General features: G+C 44.4%; 1 protein-coding gene across 3 annotated transcripts in view; it reads right to left on the reverse strand.

Moving 5' to 3' along the window:
- Window positions 1-22,934, reverse strand: part of LOC137323080 (claudin-10-like) — a 55,560-nt gene extending 32,626 nt beyond the window's left edge. For all 3 annotated transcript variants that reach the window (XM_067986481.1, XM_067986480.1, XM_067986479.1), the window contains exon 1: window positions 22,555-22,934. In XM_067986481.1, coding sequence (XP_067842582.1) covers window positions 22,555-22,774 — 220 coding nt within the window. In that variant the 5' untranslated portion in view covers window positions 22,775-22,934. The remainder of the gene's footprint in view (window positions 1-22,554) is intronic.
- Window positions 22,935-23,151: the final 217 nt, after the last annotated feature.

The following is a 23,151-nucleotide window of genomic DNA, read 5'->3' on the forward strand; positions in this document are numbered from 1 at the left end:
AGACTGAATGGTTGTTTAGTTGTATGATCTTGTGCTTCTTGGCTGGATACACAGAACTATATGGAGCTATAGAGGTCAACTTTTCTCATTTAGGTTTTGATGCTTTCCATTGCGGTGGCACTGGCTGGGTTATTCACTAACTAGAATTGGGGAGCTATGTGGCAAAATGCAGCATTGCAGCTAAACTATGTGACAGAAATGGTTAACTAAAAGCTATGGTTTACATGCAATCTGAAATACAAGGGTTCATTTGCAGCACCTTCAAACAGTGAACAATGGCCCAGAATTTGCTGGAATGGCACAAAGCATGATGTAGGCCATTAACCAGGCAGTTGCACTTTCCGTTCATCTTGCACTATATTTTCTTGCACATTACAATTTCCCGGAAAATCGACATAACTACTGTGCAGCAAGTTCAATGATGAATCAGGGACCTCGTGTGCAGCGCAGTGAATGGCTTACCCTGCAGACTAACCACATGGCACTATAAAAAGTTGAGAACAGATGCCATAACTCAGATTGAGACTTGGCACTGGGAGATAAGTGAGCTGTCTGTTCCGAAATCACCTTAAATCATTTTTAAGATGTTAATTACATCTAAACATTATTGTAAAATGCTTTGAGAAGTAATTTACTATATCTCATTTTTCATAGATATGTCGCAGGAGGACTCAAAAAAAAGGCGCAGAACTTCGGGGATAAAAACCTGTGGGTCCTCCTGGATGAGGTGGAGCTGAAGCAAGACTGGCTACTGGGGACAGGGGTAATTTTAACCCCCGAGAACAGTTGGATTGGGGTGGGTGGGAGATAAAAATTTCCGTTTTTTTCCACTACAATCGCAACCCGGCTCCAACACGCCCACTTCCAGGTTTAACGTGAGCACGTTTGGATGCACACGCGCAGCCAAAACCCAGAATCACATCCCCAATTACTGCCAGCGGGGCAATTTACCTACTTGAAATACTTAAGGAAGGTATTTTTTAATTGGTTTTGAACCAGAAACAAATTTTACTTCACCTCACAGGTTTCCCATGGCTTCTGAATCTTGCCAGTTGCAGATGACACGGAACTCGGAAATGTAATAAACAATGTGGAGGATAGTAACAAACTTCAGAGGATATAGACAGACTGGTGAAATGGGCAGACATATGGTGAAATTTAATGCAGAGAAATGCAAAGTGATACATTTTGGTAGGAAGAATAAGGAGAGGCAATATAAACTAAATGGTACAATTTTAAAGGAGTTGCAGGAACAGAGACCTGAGAGTGCACCCACATAAATCTTTGAAGATGGCAGGACAAGTTGAGAAGGCTGCTAAAAAAGCATATGGGATCCTGAGTTTTATTAATTGAGGTATTGTGTACAAAAGCAAGGAAGCTATACTAAACCTTTATAAAAAAATTGGTTAGGCCTCAGCTGGAGTAATGTGTTCATTTCTGGGCACCACACTTTAGGAAGGATGTCAAGGCCTTAGAGAGGGTGCAGAAGAGATCTACTAGAATGGTACCAGGGATGAGGAACTTCAGTTATGTGGAGAGCCTGGAGAAGCTGGGGTTGTTCTTCTTAGGACAGAAAAGGTTAAGGGGAGATTTGATAGAGGTGGTCGAAATCACGAACAGTTGTGACAGAGTAAATAACGAGAAACTGTTTCCAGTGGCAGAGAAGTCGGTAACCAAAGATTTAAGATGATTGGCAAAAGAGCCAGAGGCGACATGAGGAAACATTTTTTATGCAGAAAGTTGTAATGATCTGGAATGCACTGCCTGAAAGAGTGGTGGAAGCAGATTCAATAGTAATTTTTAGAAATGAATTGGATAAATACATGAAGGGAAAAAAATTACAGGGCTATGGGGAAAGAGCAGGGGAATGGGACTAATTGGATAGCTCTTTCAAAGAGCCAGCAAAGGCAGGATGGACTGAATGGCCTCCTCCTGTGCTGTTCCTACCATGAAGTTGATTTGACCCTTTAAAGCTGTGGTTGACACATCTCATTAGAAGCTCAGGCATTGCAGCTGGTCTCACAGTTCTCTCAGGCAAGAGTTAGGCTGAGAGTTCTTTGCTGAGAGTGAGAGTACTTGTGTTAAGACAGATTTAGGAAAACTTTGGAGCCTCTCAAACCGACAAGGTGAGGATGGGGGGTGCAATGGATGTATTCCAGAAGACATCTGAGGAGGATGAAAATGACCATCCACAGTAGCCACGTCGTGCTATGTTGGGATCTGCAGGTGCACAAGACAGAAGTACAACAAGGACCTGGAGAACAGCGGATAGGGGACCAACAGAGGTGCCAACATCGCAGGAGGCAATACACACGTGAGAGGGTATACAGGCAGAAGCTGAGCTTCCTGGACCTCTCTGAAGAGCAGTGCCTACACAGGCTCAGACTGAGTCGCCAGGTGGTTGCAGACATCTGCAGCCTTCTTGAGGAAAGGCTGCTCTCTGCTGGACCTGGTGGCCACGCATTGCCCATCGCAATAAAATTGCCCTCAATTTTGTAACCCCTGGGTCCTTCCAGGGCACCAACGGTGACATCTCCTAGGTGTGTCAATAATTTGCACATAAATGTATAAGGTAGGTGACTGATGGGCTGTTTGTCATAGCGTCCGATTATGTGAACTTCTCCCACGGTGACATCAGCCAGAGTGAGAGGGCAGTGGGTTTTGCCTCTCTGGATGGCTTCCCATGGGTGCAGGGTGCAATAGATTGCACACACGTGGCAATACAAGGACCACTACATGAGCCTGGAGTCTTCATAAACCAAAAGGGCTATCACTCCATCACTCCACAGCTGGTGTGCTATTACAAGAAGAGATTTCTATAAGTGTTCGCCAGATTCCCTGACAGCTGTCATGATGCGTTCATTCTGCGCCAGTCCAACATTCCAGACCTCTTCCAAACAGGAGACAGACTTAAGGCCTGGCTCATTGAAGACAGGGGATACCCCCTTGAAACTTGACTCACGACACCTGTGAGGAATTCCAAGAGCGATACAGCCAGAGTCACATGACCACCAGGTATGTCATTGAGTAAGCCACAGGCATGTCGAAGATGCGCTTCAGATGCCTGGATAGGTCCGGAGGTGGCCTTATACTTGCCAGCAAGGGTCTCCATAATAATCGTGGCATAGTGCATCCAGCACAACTTAGCGCAGCAGAGACGTTTACAGGTGGAGGAGGATGAAGGCGCTCATCAATAATCCTCTGTTGGTGACAATGTTGAAGAAGAGGAAGATGAAGATGGGGCACCCAATACCAGACCACCCATGCAAATTGCTGCCCGGGATGCCACAGGTTCCACAGGTTCTCATAATAAAAGTGTCAAAATAAAGGCATTGAGATACTCAGGCCACCTGGCACAACCATCAGCAACCCCCCGCTCCCCCCACCAAAACAGTCTTTGCACAAAACAGTCCTTCAACCATGCATACACCCAATGCACATATGCCCAGTGGGTACCATCATGTGTTGCATGATGTATCATCATGAAGCAAATGAAAGGATGACTTAACACTCAGGACGCAATAATGGCCAAGACGTGGAAGTGGTGATAATCAATAAATTTCATTATACCAATATAAAAAAAAGAGACTTCACAACATAGCATTTCTTCAAACACCCTTGTGCATACCCTTGGTGAACTACAATTGCTTAAACTTACGCTTCCCCTGTGGCCTCAGCAGAGGCAGTGGCAGGCTGCCCTGACTGCTAAGATATTTTTGGCCTACGACCTCTGGGTTTTGAAGCCCGCGAGGGCCCCTCCAAAGAATGCTCCACCCGGACCTGTGCAAAGGCAAACTCGGCCATTGGGAGAGGAGGCAGCATTTCGGGTACTGGTTGAGGGGGGGGTCAACGGGTGAGAAGTGTGACCGCTTTGAGTGGAGTTCCCACTTCCATGACCCCTTTCACCTTCATCCCTCTCCTGGGCCAGCGTCATATTGCTCCCACCACTCTGCTGGACAGGAGGTTGGTGAACGTATGTGCCACATTGTAAGGCCACAGAAAAGGTATCTGTCATCCTGTTTAAGGCGGCAGACATCTCCTTTAGGGCCATGGTCACAGCCTGCATAGACTCATTTGTGAGCTGTGCTCAAAGCTCCATAGAGGCGGCCACTCTCTCCATTGCAGACATTCTCGTTATTACCTGTGCCAGTTAAATGTTGCACATTTTCCAGTACCTCAATCATTCTCATTCTCAATGATGGCCCCCGGGCTTCAGCATTTGTGTCCAGCTCAGCAGAGCTTGGAGAAGAGTTCACCCTCCGACATGGACCCTCCACAGGTGCCCCTGCCACCAGTGTCTGCTTGTGCTCACTTGTGAGTTGTGAATCACCAGGTGACAACCCAACTAACTGGCTAACAGGACCCACTGAAGTGCGAGTATCTGCGCTGGTGCCCGGCTGTATGTCCTGTGATGGTGCACCCTTAGAAGGAATGAGGTTCTCTGAGGAATTCATGTCATCCAACTTGCCATATTCTTCTTGTACACGTGAAGGCCCTGGAAGATAAAAGTAAGCGATACGAATTAGTCATTGGCAAAGAAACAATCTTGCCAATCACCATACTGACGCCTCTCATAATTCAGTCATTGATGAAATAAAGTCATCATGTGTGTGAAAGCTCTGTCACCGGGCATCTGCGGGTTCCCAGTCTCTCCATCTCCGATGGATAGGGACGCAGCTGGGTCACCTATCTCCATGGCCTCCTCCTCCACATCTGTAAGCTGGACTATTTGTGGTGGTCCACCTCCAGTTCTTGCCCTCTCCCTTGCGTTTTGCACTCTGTTCTCCTACAAGGGGCGAAAGAACAGATCTGTGAGTGACTGAAGATGACGTATTCACCCGGTGGATGCAGTGCAGTGAGCCTATCATACTGATGCATCAGAGGGTAACTATCAGGCAGATGCATCATGATTGGGGTGAGTGGCAGTGGTGGGTGAGCAAGGATGTAGAAAGTGAAGGATGGTTGCTGGTGACACTTAAATGGGTGTAAGGAGTTTTGTGATGGAGGATGCTTGTCAAGACAGAGTGAGAGGGGGGGTGATGTATAACACAGGATGTGGGTGAATCAGCAAATATACTCACTTTCCTGACCTGGTTAGGTCATTAAACCACTTCATGCACTGCAGCCAAGACCTGGACATCGTGCTCCTGCTGCTCACTTCTTCTGCCACCTCCAGCCATGCCTTCTTGGTGGCAGAACCAGGTTTCTTCCTCCCATCACTTGGGTAAATTAGCTCCCTCCTGCTTCTCACTGCACCCAGCAGTACTTCCACTGAAGCGTCATTAAACCTGGGTGCTGCCTTTGCTCTCCTGGAATCCATTCCCCTGTATTTCCTCCTTTCTCCTCCAAAATCCGTTTTGCATTGGCCCTTTCAGATCGCGTCATGCAGGTGCACAATATGCCCACTGCGCAGCTTTGAGGTGTGAAACCTGGAAGTAAAATAAATTGCCTTCAATTGAATTGGAATCGCAGATTCTGATGTGCTCACTTCACTTCCGGGTTTCCCATGTGGAAATCTACCCACCGGCTCCAAGCAAAATCCAGGCCAAAAGGTTGAGTGCTGCCCGGAAGGCGAGCCAGATGGTATGGAAGGAGATGGCTGGAGCCCTGAGCACCGTGTTAGTCATTCCACACTCGAGCGACCAGTGCTGGTAAAAGCACAATGACCAGGGTGGCGAGGTCTGCAGTCTCTGGGCTTTTCAGTTTTCAGAATTCATCACTTTATTCAAAATAATAAAGAAAAACAAGCAAAAATAGTCTCAGTAACAATTTTTTTAAAGGAAGGTGTTGGCCTTTTAATTGCAGTGATTGAAGAGGGGGATCGACAGGTGCTTTCGGGCTGAGATGTGTTTGTTTACTCTGGACAGAACCCAAAGGCAATTTAAAGTCATAAAAGTCCATTGCCAGGGGGAAACACCCTTTTCAAAATGGTCTGCTGATGAATTAGACAGCTTCATGTTTCTGCTGAAGGACATATTGATCAATCCACGGCATAATTGTTCCAGACATCCTGAATCAGCTCAATTTGACTGGTATATCGTTTTGTGGGGGGGGCGGGGGGGGTGGGGGGGGGAATGACAGAGGCTGTGGAGGGGTTATCATTGTCCGAACACCTGAGCCACCAGCTGCTCGCTGGCCACTGCCACCATGCCTTCCTCTGGGAGGTTACCACCATGGACCCAAGGACATGCGGGTCGGGATCCTTCGTTCCACTGGCATCTCATCTGCCAAGTCCAGGCTGAGCCCTTCCTGAAGGACAAAGCTGTGCAGTGCACTCGAGACCACTACAATCTTCGCCACTTTATCAAGGGCACACTGCAGGACACCCCCGACATGTCCAGGTCCTGAAAGCGTGATTTAAGCACACCAATAGTCCTGCTCACCACCTGCCATATTGGTGTGTGTGCATGGTTGTACCTTTCTTGTGCTGCATTGTTGGTGTCATGGAAAGGCGTCATCTGGCACAGCTTCAAGGGGTCTGCCTTGTCCCCCCAGGATCCATTCACCTCCTCGTCTGAGGTAGAGGGGGGCAAGTAGTGAGATCGGTTCAGACTCATGGTGCCAACAGTAACACACCTCTTCCCTCTGCTGCTCCTCCAGGTCACCATGATCATCAAGAACAGGGGAATGCCCAGTAGAAAGTCCATTACAATGCTTTCACCTTCTTAATATAAACTGGGAAAATAACAGTGTAAAGGGAGGAATTCCTGAAATGTGTATAAGAGAAGTTTCTTGATCAGTATGTATCCAGCTCAACGAGGAAGGAAGCAGTACTGGATCTGCTTCTGGGGAATGAAGTGGTGCAAATGGAGCATGTTTTGATGGGAAACAGTGATTACAATAATATTAGGTTTTGAGTAGTTATGAAAAAGGACAAGGAACAATCAAACATGAAAATACTCAACTGGAGGAGGGTAATTTCAGTGAGTTGAAAGGGGATGTGGCCCAGATGAATTGGAATCAAAGATTGGAAGGTAAAACAGTAAATGAGCAATGGGAGGCCTTCAGATCGAAGATAGTTTGGGTACAGATTAGACACATTCCCACGAGGGGGAAAGGAAGGGCATCCAAAGCTAGAGCTCCCTGGATGCCTAAAGATATAGAGATTAAAATGAAACAGAAAAAGAAGGCTTATGATAAACTTTAGGCTCATTATACAGTGGAGAACCAAGCTGAATACACAAAGTACAGAGGAGAACTGGAAAAAGAAATAAGAGGGGCAAATAGAGTGTAGGAGAATAGATCAGCAGGTAACATGAAAGGGAACCCAAAAGTCTTTTAGAAGCATATAAATAGTAAAAGGGTAGTCAAAGGAAGGGTGAGACTAATTCGGGACCAAAAAGGAGTGGAAGTAAATAGCATGGTTGAGGTACTAAATGAATACTTCGCCTCCATCTTCACTAGAGAAGAGGATGCTGCAATCGTAGCAGTATTGGATAGGATAAAAATAGATAAAGAGGAGGTACTTAAAAGGTTGGCAGCACTCAAAGTAGAAAAGTCATCCAGTCCGGATGGAATGCATCCTAGGTTGCTGAGGGAAGTAAAGGTGGGGGTAGCGGAGGCAATAATCTGAGACAAAATTGATGGTCACTTGGAAAATTCTGAGTTACTAAATGACAGCGAGCACGGATTTGTTAAAAGCAAATCCTCTTTGACTCACTTGATTGTCTTTGATGAATTAATTGAGAGGGCTGATGAGGTAGTGCGGTCGATGTTGTGTATATGGACTTTCAAAAAGAATTTGATAAAGTACCACGTAATAGACTCGTTAGCAAAATTGAAGCCCATTGGATTAAATGAGTAGTGGCAGCATGGATATGAAATTGGCTAAGGCACAGAAAGCAGAGAGTAGTGGTGAACGGTTGTTATACAGTGATGTACAGTATAGAGTGGTGCCCCTCAGGGGTCAGCATTAGGATCACTGCTCTTTTTGATATATATTAATGACCTGGACTTGGATATACGGGGCATAATTTCAAAGTTTGTAGATGACACGAAACTCAGAAATGTAGTAAAAAGTGAGGAGGATAGTAACAGACTTCAAGAGAACATAGACAGACTGGTGAAATGGACAGACACATGGCAGATGAAATTTAACACAGAGTAGTGTGAAGTGATGCATTTTGGTCGGAAGAATGAGGAGAGGCAATATAAACCATTTGGTTCAATTATAAAGATGGTGCAGGAACAGAGAGACCTTGGAGTGTACGTACACAAATCTTTGAAGGTGGCAGGACAAGCTGAAAAAGCTGTTAAAAAACCATACGGATCCTTGGCTTTATAAACAGAAGCATAGGCCCCAATATTTACGGGGAGGCGGGAGGAGGTGGGGGAACGTGGTAGTTGGGGGGTGGGGGGGAGCCCGGAAATCCCAGGGAGGCGGAGGTCCTGCCGAATTTAACAGCAGGACCTCATTATCGTTTTTTAATTCCATTTCCCGCCCAGCAGCTAATTAATCTTTCTAAGTTGACTTTATCATCTAATCTTTGCTTTCCACAAATCATGGTTACACTTCACTTTGTTTGTGAAATTGTTTTAGTTCAGTTTCTTTTTTATTGTAATTTGGCAATCAATCTTTAATTACCACCTATTTTACAAAAATGTGGAAATTATATATATAAAGGGTATTCAGCTGTGGCTCAGTGGTAGCAAGCTCACCTCTGAGTTAGTAGGCCATGGTTCAAGTCCCACTTTAGAGACTTGAACACAAGAAATAGGAACAGGAGTATGCCATACAGCCCCTTGGGCCTGCTCCACCATTCAATAAGACCATGACTGATCTTCTACCTCAACTCCACTTTCCCACCGTATCCCTTGATTCCCTTAGTGTCCAAAAATCTATTGATTTCAGTCTTGAATATACTCAACGACTGAGCATCCTCAGCCCTCTGGGTAGAGAATTCCAAAGATTCACAACCCTCTGAGTGAAGAAATTTTTCCTCATCTCGGTCCTAAATGCTCGACCCTTCATCTTGAGACTATGCCCCCTAGTTCTAGACTCTCCAGCCAAAGGAAACAACCTCTCAGCATCTACCCCGTCAAGCCCTCTAAGAATTTTATATGTTTCAATGAGATCACCTCTCATTCTTCTAAACTCCAGAGAGTATAGGCCCATTCTACTCAATCTCTCCTCACAGGACAACCCTCTCATCACAGGAATCAATCTAGTGAACCTTCATTGCACCCCCTCTAAGGTAAGTATATCCTTCCTTGGGTAAGGAGACCAAAACTGTACACAGTACTCCAGGTGTGGTCTCATCAGATCCCTATATAATTACAGCAAGACCCTCTTACTTTTATACTCCAACTCCCTTGCAATAAAGGCTAACATACCACAAGCAAATAATCTGGAGCCAATGCTCCCAGTGCAGTACTCAGGGAGTGCTGCATTGTCGGTGGTTCCATCTTTCGGATGAGATGTTAAAGCGAGGCCCCGTCTGCCTCTCAGGTGGCTATAAAAGATCCTGAAATTGTGAAAGGCGCTATATAAATGCTAATGCACTCTTTTTTTAAATCTGTACGCACTTACATTCAAATACTGAAACCAGGTTGCAGCTCTCAGTTTCAGTTACTAAGATATACTTAAAATGGCTAAAATTCATCAATGTTGGGCATTTTCTACCTTTCTTAATACTAGATTTTCCTGGACTTTCATCTTCAATCACCTAAGTGAGGCCCAACTTCCTAGGACTTGATAATGTCTTTGTTAACCTTAGTATGTTAAACATTCAGTAATACACTGGAATGGAAAATCCTGGTCTGCCAATTACTTTAAAGCTACTGGAATTATTCTTATGCCTCTACAATATATAACTCCAATCCTTGAAAGGTGAAAAAATATCACATTGAACCTTGTTCCAATTTTAAACATTGAGCAAATTTATTTAAATAAACAATGAATAAGCAAATATGTAATGACTATCTCTTAACCAATCACAAAATCTCTGGTCCTGAAAATCCTTGTACAGGTAGGCGTGCAAGACAGGCTGGAAAATCCTAGAAACCAGATTGCTGCTGTTTTCCAGTGAGTTCCAAAAGCCACCCACCAAAGTTACAGTGAAGACCGACAGAACCTGCACAGATTTTTGGGACCTGTATATATTTGTAATAAACTTCTTCTCAAGGTTATTACCAAGAAAGAAAAGAAAGAACTTGCATTTATATAGCGCTCAGGACATCCCAAAGTGCTTTACAGCCAATGAAGCATTTCTATTGTCATGTGGAAGCTAATTTGCGCACAGCAAGGTCCCACAAACAGAAATGTGATAATAACCAGATAATTTGTTTTAGTGACGTTGAATAATATTGGCTAGGGCACTGGGGAGAACTCCTCTGCTCTGCTTCAAAATAGTGCTATGGGATCTTTTACATCCACTTGAGAGTCTCAACCAAAAGATGCCATTCCCTCAGTGCTACACTGGAGTCTCTGGATTGGGAATTGAATCCAAAACATTCTGATTTAGAAGCAAAAGTGCTATCAACTGAGCTGACACTGAGACTTTAACAATGACCTTCACAACGTATGTATAGAAATAGGTTGAGGTTGCGCAGGTAGCTTTTTTTAAATCACATGTATTGTGGCTGATTTAAAGGTAGAACCACCAGACCAAAACAAGACAGAACCATTTCATATTTGTTACAATCCAGGAAACAAAATGTAATGTTTGATTTTTTTTGTGTTTGGCATTTTATTACAACTATTTCCATTGTCTACTACTTACATTAAACTACTTACGTAGCAATAATAATCTTGTGACATATCTCAATGAATTTTACCTATTGTTAATAACTTCAATTACAGTCCTGCTCACACTGGAAATAGCTGCGCTGATCTCCAGATTCAAACTGGATTTTTTTGAACCAAGGGTTTGTGAATGCAGCTTAATTTGGTGCGTTAAATAGCTACACTGTTTAGGAGGGTGGTGCTAGATCGGTCTCCCTGTGATCTTCTCCTTCAGATGTTGGGTAGATACAAAGCAAGAGAATCTGGCAGCAGTTCATAAGACCCGTATAAAAAAGCATCGTTGCTGCTGCTGCCAGCACAGAATAAACCAGGCAGTTTATATTTTTAACTGCAGCCGACACCAAATGCACAATTCTCTTGTCATCAGGTGAAGTTTTATAATATAAAAGTGCTGATAATAGGCTCTAATCCACCCAGCCCACTTAATATAAAACAATTTATTGTACCTGCCTTCCCTTTATCATTTGGAGCCAGCATTTAGAGGCAAGCTTTTGGTCACCCCCCAATCTCCTATGGCTTGGCATCCATTTTCCTCATACTTTTGGAATGTTTTTCTACTTTAAAGGTACTATATAAATGCAAGTTGTTGTTGAAAGAAATATGTGACTCAGTTGTGGTGCTGATGTCTGAGTAACAGAAATTCCTATGTTCTATTCTAAATGCCTTGTCACAAAACGAAGGTGTAAAACACATTAATTGCCCAACATGTCATAAGTTCAGCTGTGCTTTTGTTTGGCATACATTAAATGAGGAAGCTTACAGTTAATTTCTAGCCAGGCAAAACTGTATTGCTTGGTTCCTGCATAGCGGAACTCTAACCAACCTAGGAGAGAGCTCTGTGCAGGGCTGGGTACTCTCACAACAGTTACAAATATAAACAGTTTGTGGGCCAGGAGGGGAGAATCTGAGTGCCTGAAACATGTAAATTGAGGTCAGGTAGGCTTAAAAACATTGTAAGCTTTGTAAACCAGGTTTGACAGCACACTGGATTTACCTAATCTAACTATGAATCTGTATTCTCTGTGGTCCATTAGTTTTACCTATCTCTTGTCTTGCTTGATTCCTTCTAAATAAAGTTAAGCACTTCCTGTTTTGACCTCAAGTAGACCCCGTCTCTTTCCTCTCAGAACTGTGATAAAGTCCCTTTGGTCCCCACCAGCCTCTGTATTCACCAGATCATCTTCCCACGTGATCCCACCACCAAACACACCTTTCCCTCCCCACTCTGCTTTCTGGAGGACGGTTCTCCCCGTGACATATAGTGCACATTTGCACCAAATCTACATCCAGCTGCCTTTTCCCAGCACCTTCGCATGCAAATAACAACAACAACTTGAAGCACAGGAAATGGGACAGATCGGGTCAAGAATTATTTTCACCACAATAGAAGGGAATCCTCAATTGAGGGAAAAGGAGGCATATGGGATACTTGCCTTTATTAGCCGAGGCATAGAATATAAGAGCAAGGAGGTTATGATGGAGCTGTATAAAACACTGGTTAGGCCACAGCTGGAGTACTGTGTGCAGTTCTGGTCGCCACACTACAGGAAGGATGTGATCGCTTTGGAGAGGGTGCAGAGGAGATTCACCAGGATGTTACCAGGGCTGGAGCGCTTCAGCTATGAAGAGAGACTGGGAAGATTGGGTTTGTTTTCCTTGGAGCAAAGGAGGCTGAGGGGGGACATGATTGAGGTGTACAAAATTATGAGGGGCACAGATAGGATGGATACTAAGGAGCTTTTTCCCTTCGTTGAGGGTTCTATAACAAGGGGACATAGATTCAAGGTAAAAGGCGGGAGGTTTAGAGGGGATTTGAGAAAGAACTTTTTCACCCAGAGGGTGGTTGGAGTCTGGAACTCACTGCCTGAAAGGGTTGTGGAGGCAGGAACCCTCACAACATTCAAGAAGCATTTGGATGAGCACTTGAAATGCCATAGCATACAAGGCTACGGACCAAATGCTGGAATATGGGATTAGAGTAGACAGGGCTGATGGCCGGCGCGGACACGATGGGCCGAAGGGCCTCTATCCGTGCTGTATAACTCTATGACTCTATGAGGACATTTCAGAAACTGCGGTGCAAGGATGTAAGTGAAAGAACACTTTCAGGTGAAGACTGAGGGTGTAAAGGGCAATATTGGCTTCTGGCCATTGATGATAAGCAATTCAAGCACTTTAACATAATGTGAGGGAGGTAACTGTAACTGGTTGATATGCTTGGTACAGTGCATTCTTGGAAGGTGCTGATTCCTATTACCTTGCCTACCCTGATTGTTGTTGCTTTTGTATCTTCACACACTTTCCTTGGAGAATAGTGTGGAGTAGTGGAAAGATTTGCAGGATGATTAACAGTCTGATAGGCTGCAACGTGAACTCCCCTTCCATGGCCTTAACCATTTTTATACCAGGGTGGTTAGTCCTATACGGCAGAAGTGTTCTATGGGCTCCCACAACCCCTATACGATGAAGGGGAGCTACCCACACACTCGAGTATCCCACTGGCCAACCCAGAGCCAGAGCTCCACTCACCAGGACTGTTTGGAATGGGGTTTAAACGTTGACCCTTTTGACTCACAGGCGGGGATGCTACCACTACCCAAAGGCTCACTCCACCTACCCGAGCAAAGTCATTAAACCTTTTCTGGCACTGGGTTGCCTTGCATGGAGTGGTTCTATTAGCATATATTGCTCTGGAATTTTATGATTGAAGTACATTTTATGAAAATATATATATATTGCTCTGGCCTCCTCCTGTCACTGGTTGGGTCCTGTGTCAGCAGAGTCATTCTGATATAAACAGTGCCTCCCTTCTCATGCCTAACTTCATGTAGAAGCACTCTTCTGAGAATCTTCCCTACAAACCTAACAGATATTTGTTAAGAGAAAACTTTAAGTTCTGCTTACGAAACAATTTTTGATGTGATGTTCCCTTTGAAGTCTTTAAATCCTGCATGTTAGTTCTTCCCTCCCAATGGTGAGCTCCCAATTATCTTTGTTTATAATGCTCTATCATACTGTCGTTATCGAAATTAGGCCGACTTCAAAAATTAGTTTGGGGGGGGGGGTCTCCACTCGCCGTGTGATCAGAAACTGTGCTCTGCCACACTTCCATTCAGGATTTTGTCAGAAAACAATGCCATGTCCTGGATGGAGACCTGCAACCATGGAGTAACATCAGCACTAATAAAAGCCTATTTCAACATGCTGGGTAAATACATTACATCAACTCCAGGATTCGACAGTACCAGGAGAGGCTGGCAGCATTTTAGGAAATATATAGCCTTTCAAGAGCACATGGTGTCATCAGCTGCATCCTTACAGCCACTTAACTACCTGTGCAACATGATCTGTATTCATCAACAAAAAAACCATGCCAGTCACCATCAAAGAATTATGCACCTGAATTCCTCATCTCCATTATGCTGCATATGTCCCTGTCTGTCCCAAACCCCTTGACTGTCACTTTCCATCCTGGAAAAAAATACCCTACAACTCACTCTCAAGTGCCCTCTTAAACTCCAAATTCCCTCTCCTCTGGCCTGCTACCCGCGATGATATAGAAATTTAAATCAATCTCTACAACTGTCTTGCATCCACATTTGACCCTTCCTCGGATTCCCAATGTTCTCCCACATCCACTGCTCCTCTAATACAACAGTCGTCTTTGCAGTCTCTAATCCTGTAAGCTCGAACACACTTGGCAAATAACTAGCCTGGCATGTCCACCAGACCTGGTTGGACAACATAAAGATGTAATGTTACTCCCTCGCCGTAGTCAAGACAGCTCACTACTCCAGCAAAGCAGTAACAACTTGAAACTCCTCTTATCCACTACAATCCGTATTCTCCTATTTCTCTCCTCAGCACCCTCCATCCTCAGCTGAGACTCAAAAGGGGTATTTACCCTAATTACCTTAATTTTAGGGTAATTCTGTGATCCAGTGCTTCCAGTGGGGAGTGATGCTCGTAGTGAGTGTATCTCAGGAAATCACAGGAATGCAGCATGCAATTTCCCAACATGTGTTCCTTGTTGGCAGTGCTGGATGACAGAATATTCCTTATAATTAGGGGTCCACGTGGTGTTTTTTTGTGTCCAAAATCAAGGCCATGCATATAGCTGCTGCTTCCCCCCCCCCAGGTTATCCTTCAACTCACTGCCCCCCCCCAACTCTTAGCCCTCCCTCCTGTCCCTCGCTCAACTGAAGCCTGATCCATTACAATCGTAACAGCTTTTTTCCCTGTCCCCATCAAAACACTCATCTCATCCATAAAGACTACCACTTGCGCACTCAATCTTGTCCTGTCCCAGCCCCTGGCCACCTAACTTCACCTTCTCAGACCCATTTTTTCTGACACATTATTAATCTGTCTCTATCCTCTGACACTTTCCCTATATCTTTAAAATCTATTGTTATCACCCTCTCCTCACAATCTACCCTTATCTCCTCCATTATTTCCAACGCCCACACACTTCCAGCCTTCCTTTTCTTACCAAAGTCCTGGAATGTGTTGTTGCTGTGCAACTATGTTTCCAAATCTCCCACGACTCCTAGTTTGAGAATCTTCAATCTGGCTTTTGCCTTGCCACAGTACCAAGACTGTACTGGTCAAAATCAAAAGTAAGATCCAGTGTGACTGTGGATCTCAGTCTCTCCTCATTCTCATCGTCCTCAACTTCTTTGCATTTTCAACAGTCGACCATGCTATCCTCTTCAAATGACTTTTCTCTGAAGGCCACCTCTACAGTATTAAATCACCTCAGATGGCCTCTTATTCTCTGGCCAGACAGTCACCTTCACTGTACCCCAGGACTCCATCCATGGTGCTTCTGAATGTAATTTACATACCATCCTTTGGTGATATCATCTGAAAGCATGGGATCAGTTTCCAAGTATGGAGAAGGCAGACAGCTCTAACTGTCTTCCTTCTCCATTGAATCAAAGATTGCTGCTACACTCTCATCTTACATTACGACCTGAAGATCCAAAATTTCTCCAGCTTAATGTTAGCAAAAGTGAAGCAATCCCCTTTGGCTCCCATTTCTTATGTTCTTATGTTCTTATAAGCACTTAAATGTCTCAGGCTTTAACATCATCAACCTCCCCAAGTGCCACATTAAGCCATGTTAGTTAGGGGCTGCAGAACCTTGGTGTACTGCTGGACCATGAGTAGAGTTTCTTCCTCTTCATTTGTTCCTTTACCAAAACTGCTTTTTTCCACTTCTACAACATTTGCACCTCTGTCCTTACTTCTACCCTTTTCCCATTGAATCCCTGGTTCATGTTTTCATCACCTCGAGGCTTGGCTTCTGTAATGTCTAGACAGCCTCCCAGCCTTAACCTTCTACAAGCTACAACTGGATGAAAATACTGCAGGCTGCATCCTCACCTGCACAAAACCCCATATTCCCATCCTCTGAAAGCTTCACTGGCTCCCCATGCACCAGTGAGTTGAATTCAAAATTCTTATCCTTGCTTTCAAATGCCTCCATGGTCTTGCCCCACCCTTCCTAGGCAGTCTCTTGCAGTCCCATGCCCACACGACACCTCTGTTCCTCTGATACTGATTATTTCTTGTTCCCAACTCCCTCTGCTCCACCGTCAGAGGTATCTCATTCAGCCATTATATTTTCCTTGTTCCCTCCAACTTGCCACCTGCGTTTAAAAATCTCCTCAAAGCCCTACTCTTTGACTGTCTTTACCACCATCCTAATCCTCTCCATTTCTCCTCCTCATTGCTGTCCACTGCTTTTCCTTCTTCATGTAAAGTGCATCCATCTTCATGTACATGAAGAACTATAGAAAAGCAAATTGTTCCTTTCACTGTTTTCAGGGAGTTTACAGTCATATCTTCAATGAAACATGGGCTTTTATATTTATTCCATGGTATTTAACCCTTGGAGTTATGTGTCAACCACTCAAAATATGGCTGATGACACTGCTACACAGCTTCCATATCCCCAGCAAAAGTCCTAAAACAAAGTGTATTCAATTGGCAGAATCATCATCAAGCAAACATTGAGTGTGCTTGAGCAATAGTTCAGATGTACCAGGGGTTGTCTGCAATATGCCCCAGAGCAGATTGGCGGAATGGTAGAGTTGTGCTGTACATTGTAACCTAGCAGCACTGTGGGAGAACCTTCACCACACGGACTGCAGCGGTTCAAGAAGGCGGCTCACCACCACCGTCTCAAGGGCAATTAGGGATGGGCAATAAATGCCGGCCTGGCCAGCGACACCCACATCCCATGAATGAACAGAGGATGGGAATATGGGGTTTTGTGCAGGTGAGGATGCAGCCTGCAGTATTTTCATCGAGCTGTAGCTTGTAGAAGGTTAAGGCCGGGAGGCTGTCTAGACATTACAGAAGCCAAGCCGCGAGGTGATGAAAACATGAACCAGGGATTCAATGGGAAAAGGGCAGAAGTAAGGACAGAGGTGGAAATGTTGTAGAGGTGGAAGAAAGCAGCTATGGCATAGAAGGATGATAAGGAATAGAAGACAGAGGAGGATAACAACAGCCTATCAGAAACAGAACAGCCACTTGGCTCAGTAGTCGTACTCCTGTACTTCTGTCATGAAGGTTGTGGGTTCAAGTCCTTTTCTAGCACTTGAACTCATAATAAACTAGACTGACACTTCTGAGCAATAATGAGAGAGTGCTGCATTGTCAGAGGTGCTGACTTTTGGGTGAGACATTAAATTGAGGCCCCGTCTGCAGGTGTTCCTCCCTCAACCAACACCATCACATTAGGTTGACTGGTTACTTATCTCATTTGCTGTTTGTGGGACCTTGCTGTGCACAAATTGGCTGCCACATTTGCCTACATAACAACAGTAACTACATGTCAAAAGTAGCTTATTGGTTGTGGGGTGTAACTGTCATGACCACTGTCTGGAATGTGACTGGACTTTTTTTGAGAAATTAAATTAGCTCTGCATCATTTTTGGTGGAATGTTAATGCTGCATGGTGATGGTGAAATAGGGCTGAAAATAACTAATTTGAAAGCTGAAAAACAAAAAGACAATAAATTCTTAACCAATTAGAAATAATAGAATTTAGTAATGGTCCATACACAAAAAACGTTCTTCTGAAAACAGATGGGGGTTGATTTTGAGTGCCCTCGCTTTGCCTTAATGGGGTGGTAATGACTTTAAAATGTGGTCGGTAGCCTTACCACCTCATTAACACCGGTGATTCAACCGGCTCCATTTTAAAAGGGGCTTACTGCCTGGTGTCAAACCATTCTGCCCCACCTGTCTCTCGTAGAAAAGTTTGTGTGGGAAAACATCTTTGACCACAAGTCGAACAGGCAGTGGTCTGCACATAACGTCCTGGAGACCCTGCGGGTAAAGGAGATGGTGGATCCTGTCGGATGGTTCCCCAAGCAGACGTCAAAGTCATTTAATAGATCGCCTCATCATCAGAACTTTCAAACAAGCATCAAGACGTAGCTTGGCTGGTGGTGAGAAGGGCCCTTCCCGTCAAATCCTTCATGCACACCGTGTGTCTCAGCGCTACCGCACGCTGTCCTCGAGGCGGCTGCAGTGGGGACGAGACTGTCACCCATCTTCTGGAATGTACCTTTGCAAAGAAGGTATGGAGAAAGGTGCAGTGGTTTTTGTCGAGGTTCATCCCGAGCAGCTCGGTAACAGAACTCTGTGCTCTACGGTCTGTTCCCAGGGACACACAATGAAACAGACATCAACTGCTGCTGGAAGACCATCAACTTGGTGAAAGACGCCCTTTGGTCTGCCCGAAACATGCTGATCCTCCAGTGCAAGGAGCTGTCCACGACCGAGTGTTGCAGACTGGCACATTCCAAAGTCCACGACCACATGCTGAGGGACACACTGAAGTTGGGTGCAGCCACTACAAAGGCCCAATGGAGAAAGGCCACAGTTTAGGGCCCTCCTACCATTGTATACTGAGGGGCTAGAATCCAAGTAAAACGCCCCTGGGATGAATGTGTAAGGACAGTAATTAATGTACTGTAATGTAACTGTAATCAGTATTGATTGTAAGTGCAATTTGGGACCCTAAAGTGTCATGGAATGTATTCATCATGTATGATCTGAATTATATTGTTTGAATTGTGATATTTGGATTGTACTATGTACCTTGCAGATTTTATGAATAAAGTATATTTTTGAAATAATAAAAAGCACATACCTGATTCAGGCGATAGGCACCTTTTAATATGGAAATTGTGGTTTTATGGCATAAATAGGACCCCAATTGCCATTTTAGGTAGGAACTATCTACACAGCACAGGTCAGGAGTGTGATGGAATACTCTCCACTTGCCTGGATGAGTGCAGCTCCAACAACACTCAAGAAGCTCGACACCATCCAGGACAAAGCAGCCCGCTTGATTGGCACCCAATCCACCACCCTAAACATTCACTCCCTCCACCACTGGCGCACTGTGGCTGCAGTGTGTATCATCCACAGGATGCACCGCAGCAACTCGCCAAGGCTTCTTCAGCAGCACCTCCCAAACTCGCGACCACTTAGAAGGACAAGGGCAGCAGGCACATGGGAACAACACCACCTGCACGTTCCCCTCCAAGTCAAACACCACCCTGACTTGGAAATATATCGCCGTTCCTTCATTGTCACTGGGTCAAAATCCTGGAACTCCCTACCTAACAGCACTGTGGGAGAACCTTCACCACACGGACTGCAGCGGTTCAAGAAGGCGGCTCACCATCACATTCTCAAGGGCATTTAGGGATGGGCAATAAATGCTGGCCCTGCCAGCGACGCCCACATCCCCTGAATTAACAGAAAAAAACTGGTTAGAGCCTGCGCAGTGCAGGCTCCGACCACTTCCATGGGTGATAGAAGAGAACAGGCCCGCAAATATTCAATTATTTTTGTGGGGCCCTGAGAAGCAACTTACTTTGCTGGTCGGCTGGCCATTGTGTGCAATTTTCATGCTGAATAACAGGGCAGTAAGCAGACAAAAGTTTTTATAAAATGCTACTGCCCACTGGCTGCCCAAGGTGCACCAGACTCTATTTCTAAGTGATGCTCAAAATGAGCAGCCAGCGCTCCCACTTGAAACTGGCGCGAGCCTTATTAAAATACTTAAATTAGGGTCCTATGCCATTTGTAGGACCCCGATGCAATAATCAGGTGCCAGTGGACACATTCCACCCATCGGTGCCGAATGTAGAGCAGTTTATCCACCCATCGGTGCTGAATGTAGAGCAGTTTATCCACCCATCGGTGCCGAATGTAGAGCAGTTTATCCACCCATCGGTGCCGAATGTAGAGCAGTTTATCCACCCATCGGTGCCGAATGTAGAGCAGTTTATCCACCCATCGGTGCCGAATGTAGAGCAGTTTATCCACCCATCGGTGCCGAATGTAGAGCAGTTTATCCACCCATCGGTGCCGAATGTAGAGCAGTTTATCCACCCATCGGTGCCGAATGTAGAGCAGTTTATCCACCCATCGGTGCCGAATGTAGAGCAGTTTATCCACCCATCGGTGCCGAATGTAGAGCAGTTTATCCACCCATCGGTGCCGAATGTAGAGCAGTTTATCCACCCATCGGTGCCGAATGTAGAGCAGTTTATCCACCCATCGGTGCCGAATGTAGAGCAGTTTATCCACCCATCGGTGCCGAATGTAGAGCAGTTTATCCACCCATCGGTGCCGAATGTAGAGCAGTTTATCCACCCATCGGTGCCGAATGTAGAGCAGTTTATCCACCCATCGGTGCCGAATGTAGAGCAGTTTATCCACCCATCGGTGCCGAATGTAGAGCAGTTTATCCACCCATCGGTGCTGAATGTAGAGCAGTTTATCCACCCATCGGTGCTGAATGTAGAGCAATTTATCCACCAGTTCTTAAAGGGGCTACAGGAGGCCACTCTGGAAACATTGCAGGTAAGTTTTTTAAATTATTTTTGTGCGGTCAGGAGGAACAAGAATATACGACCTGGTGCCACAAAAATCTTCCCACTTGCTGCCGGCTGCTCAGTGCCTCTCCCAGGGCTGCCGTCCCTCCCCACCCTTTAAATTTTGACTTCCAGCTCAGTTCTGTGGGGGAGTAGTCAGATTTCCCACTGCCCCCCTCCCCGATCATGTTGAACTCTGCCAACTGGCTAAAACTACGCAGATGAGATCTGACCACTAAAATGGTTTGGGCCTCTCACTGGTGCCATCGATGGGCAATGTGATCATTCTGCCTGCCTGGTGTACACCCAGTTTGAAAATCAGCCACATTCCGAATAGCACAGGTTTTATTTTTTTCCCAAGTCTCTTGATTCAATGAACGATGCCCACCCTCAAGTACCTCACGCAAGTGGATGTTCTTCATGTATAAGCCTAAACAGTGAAGTGTTAATAGGCTATTTGACTGTGGAGGGCATCACTGCTGAACTCAATCTTCTCCCATTGTCTGCCCATTTTCCAATGAAAGTTGCAGTGGTCAGTTGCATGAACTCTGAGTGATTTTTGTTTTACTCCTCGATAGACCAGGTGCACTGAGGCCAATTATAGCCAGGATGACATCAACTAACAGAACAACTTGCGGATTAAACATCAACCTCTCACTGCATTTACTAATTAAGCCGTTGGGGAGCTCACATATCCCAGCTATATAATAACATTGAGTACAAATTAAAACAATCTTTTTCATATGACTAAAATACCAATTATTATAAATTATAATCTGAAAACACCTACAAAATCTGCACATGAAAAGCTTGTATCTCGCGCGTGTCTGTGTGCAAAACACCCGGGAAAACCAGCCAGTCCCCTCCCTATTTCGCTTTCTTCCCTTCCCCCACCCCACATTGTGGATATGAAATCTGTAAGTTGTATCGGAAAAGTTGTAAACTTAGAAATTACTGTTGTCAATGTTAGCCAAACACATTCTTAGTCACTCTGTCCATTATTTTAATAGATACATTATTGGGACTAGCTTAGTGGTATAAACTGGGCGACATGGACATGTTGGGCCGAAGGGCCTGTTTCCATGTTGTAAACTTCTATGATTCTATGATTCTAACCCAATTAAATTAAACAGGTTAACAGTTGGAAGCAAAGCTCATTTCACTGGTTATTTTTGTGGTTCATATCAATGGAGAACTAACCCTAATAAATATTCCTAGTGTTACCTGATAACAACAGCTCTAGAACCATTGATTCTTAACTTAGAGCCCCAAGCTCAAATCACAATATTAACTAGCCTTCAGATTCACATTTTTCTTAAAGGAAAAATTCACCAGTTTCTGGGAGAAGGAAAAGAAACTGATAATAGTAATGTTATTTCTGCTTCCTTTTTGTCTACCAGGAGGTGTCACTGACACCTTGCCTGGTGTCCAGGAGCTAAAGTCTCCTTTCCCTGGAATGAGGATGATATTGTGGATACAATGGGCCAATGTGGAGGGGAATAAGTGAAAGTAGGGAGAATGTTCCTTTGTGCCTTTATTCCACGCCGACCTCATAAATAAAACATTTCAAGGGATGATTTGTAGAAAGTAGCAATGCCGAATTCTAGATTTGCTGCTGACTCTTCCTTGGCATGTTTCTACAGTAACTTATTAAATATTCAGATTCCCGGATGCCTTACTCAAGTCTTTCGTCCTCATGAAAAATATTTAAACTTAATAAATGTTTTAGGAAACCAATATATTTATTAGGAAACATACGGATTCACATTTTTATGCTGTACAAATTATGTTCTAACATTATTAACTTCTTTTTTGTCTTTTTAGATATTGTTAAAATAGATAATGAACCATGATTAAAATCTGACAACGAAAACCAACGAAGCTGAAAACAAGGCTTACCCTCCAACTTGAACAAAGTGAGGTGTTCCCGGCAGTGAACAGATCCAAGAGCATTTCCAGCACAGTTTGTCCAAAGGCCTTGGAAGACCCAAGTAGCTGTGATCACTGAAGATGCTCTGCTTGTTATTTTCCATTCTTTAGACAGCGTAGCAGCAAGCACTGACCCAAGACCAACTACACCAAACATGAAGCCTAGAATCTGTAATCGGGCATGAACCATGTTAAATATATACTGAATTTCTGTATTGCTAAGTGCCTGTTTAAAAAGAAATCTCGACAGTAAGTTGTTCCCTTCTCTCACACACAGGATGGTTGCCTACTAAACTAAGTAGAAGAAGATTACAAGTGTTCCTGTGTTGGACTCCACTAATTTGGATGTACTGCAGGTACTTGGTTATGCTTGGCTAGTGATATTTTCTGAATAAATCACCATTTAAAAAAAATTTAAAATACATTAGAAAAGATATTTTAAGAAATAAGAGAAAAAGGAAGAAAATGTGCAGTTACATTTTTATTGGATAATTTCAGGAGTGTTTTACTTGCTTCTTTGATGAAACTTTTGATTCTTGTTTGGATTAACAATTTGTTAGTTCCATT

Source organism: Heptranchias perlo, chromosome 6 (assembly GCF_035084215.1).
Source record: "Heptranchias perlo isolate sHepPer1 chromosome 6, sHepPer1.hap1, whole genome shotgun sequence".
NCBI lineage: Eukaryota > Metazoa > Chordata > Chondrichthyes > Hexanchiformes > Hexanchidae > Heptranchias > Heptranchias perlo.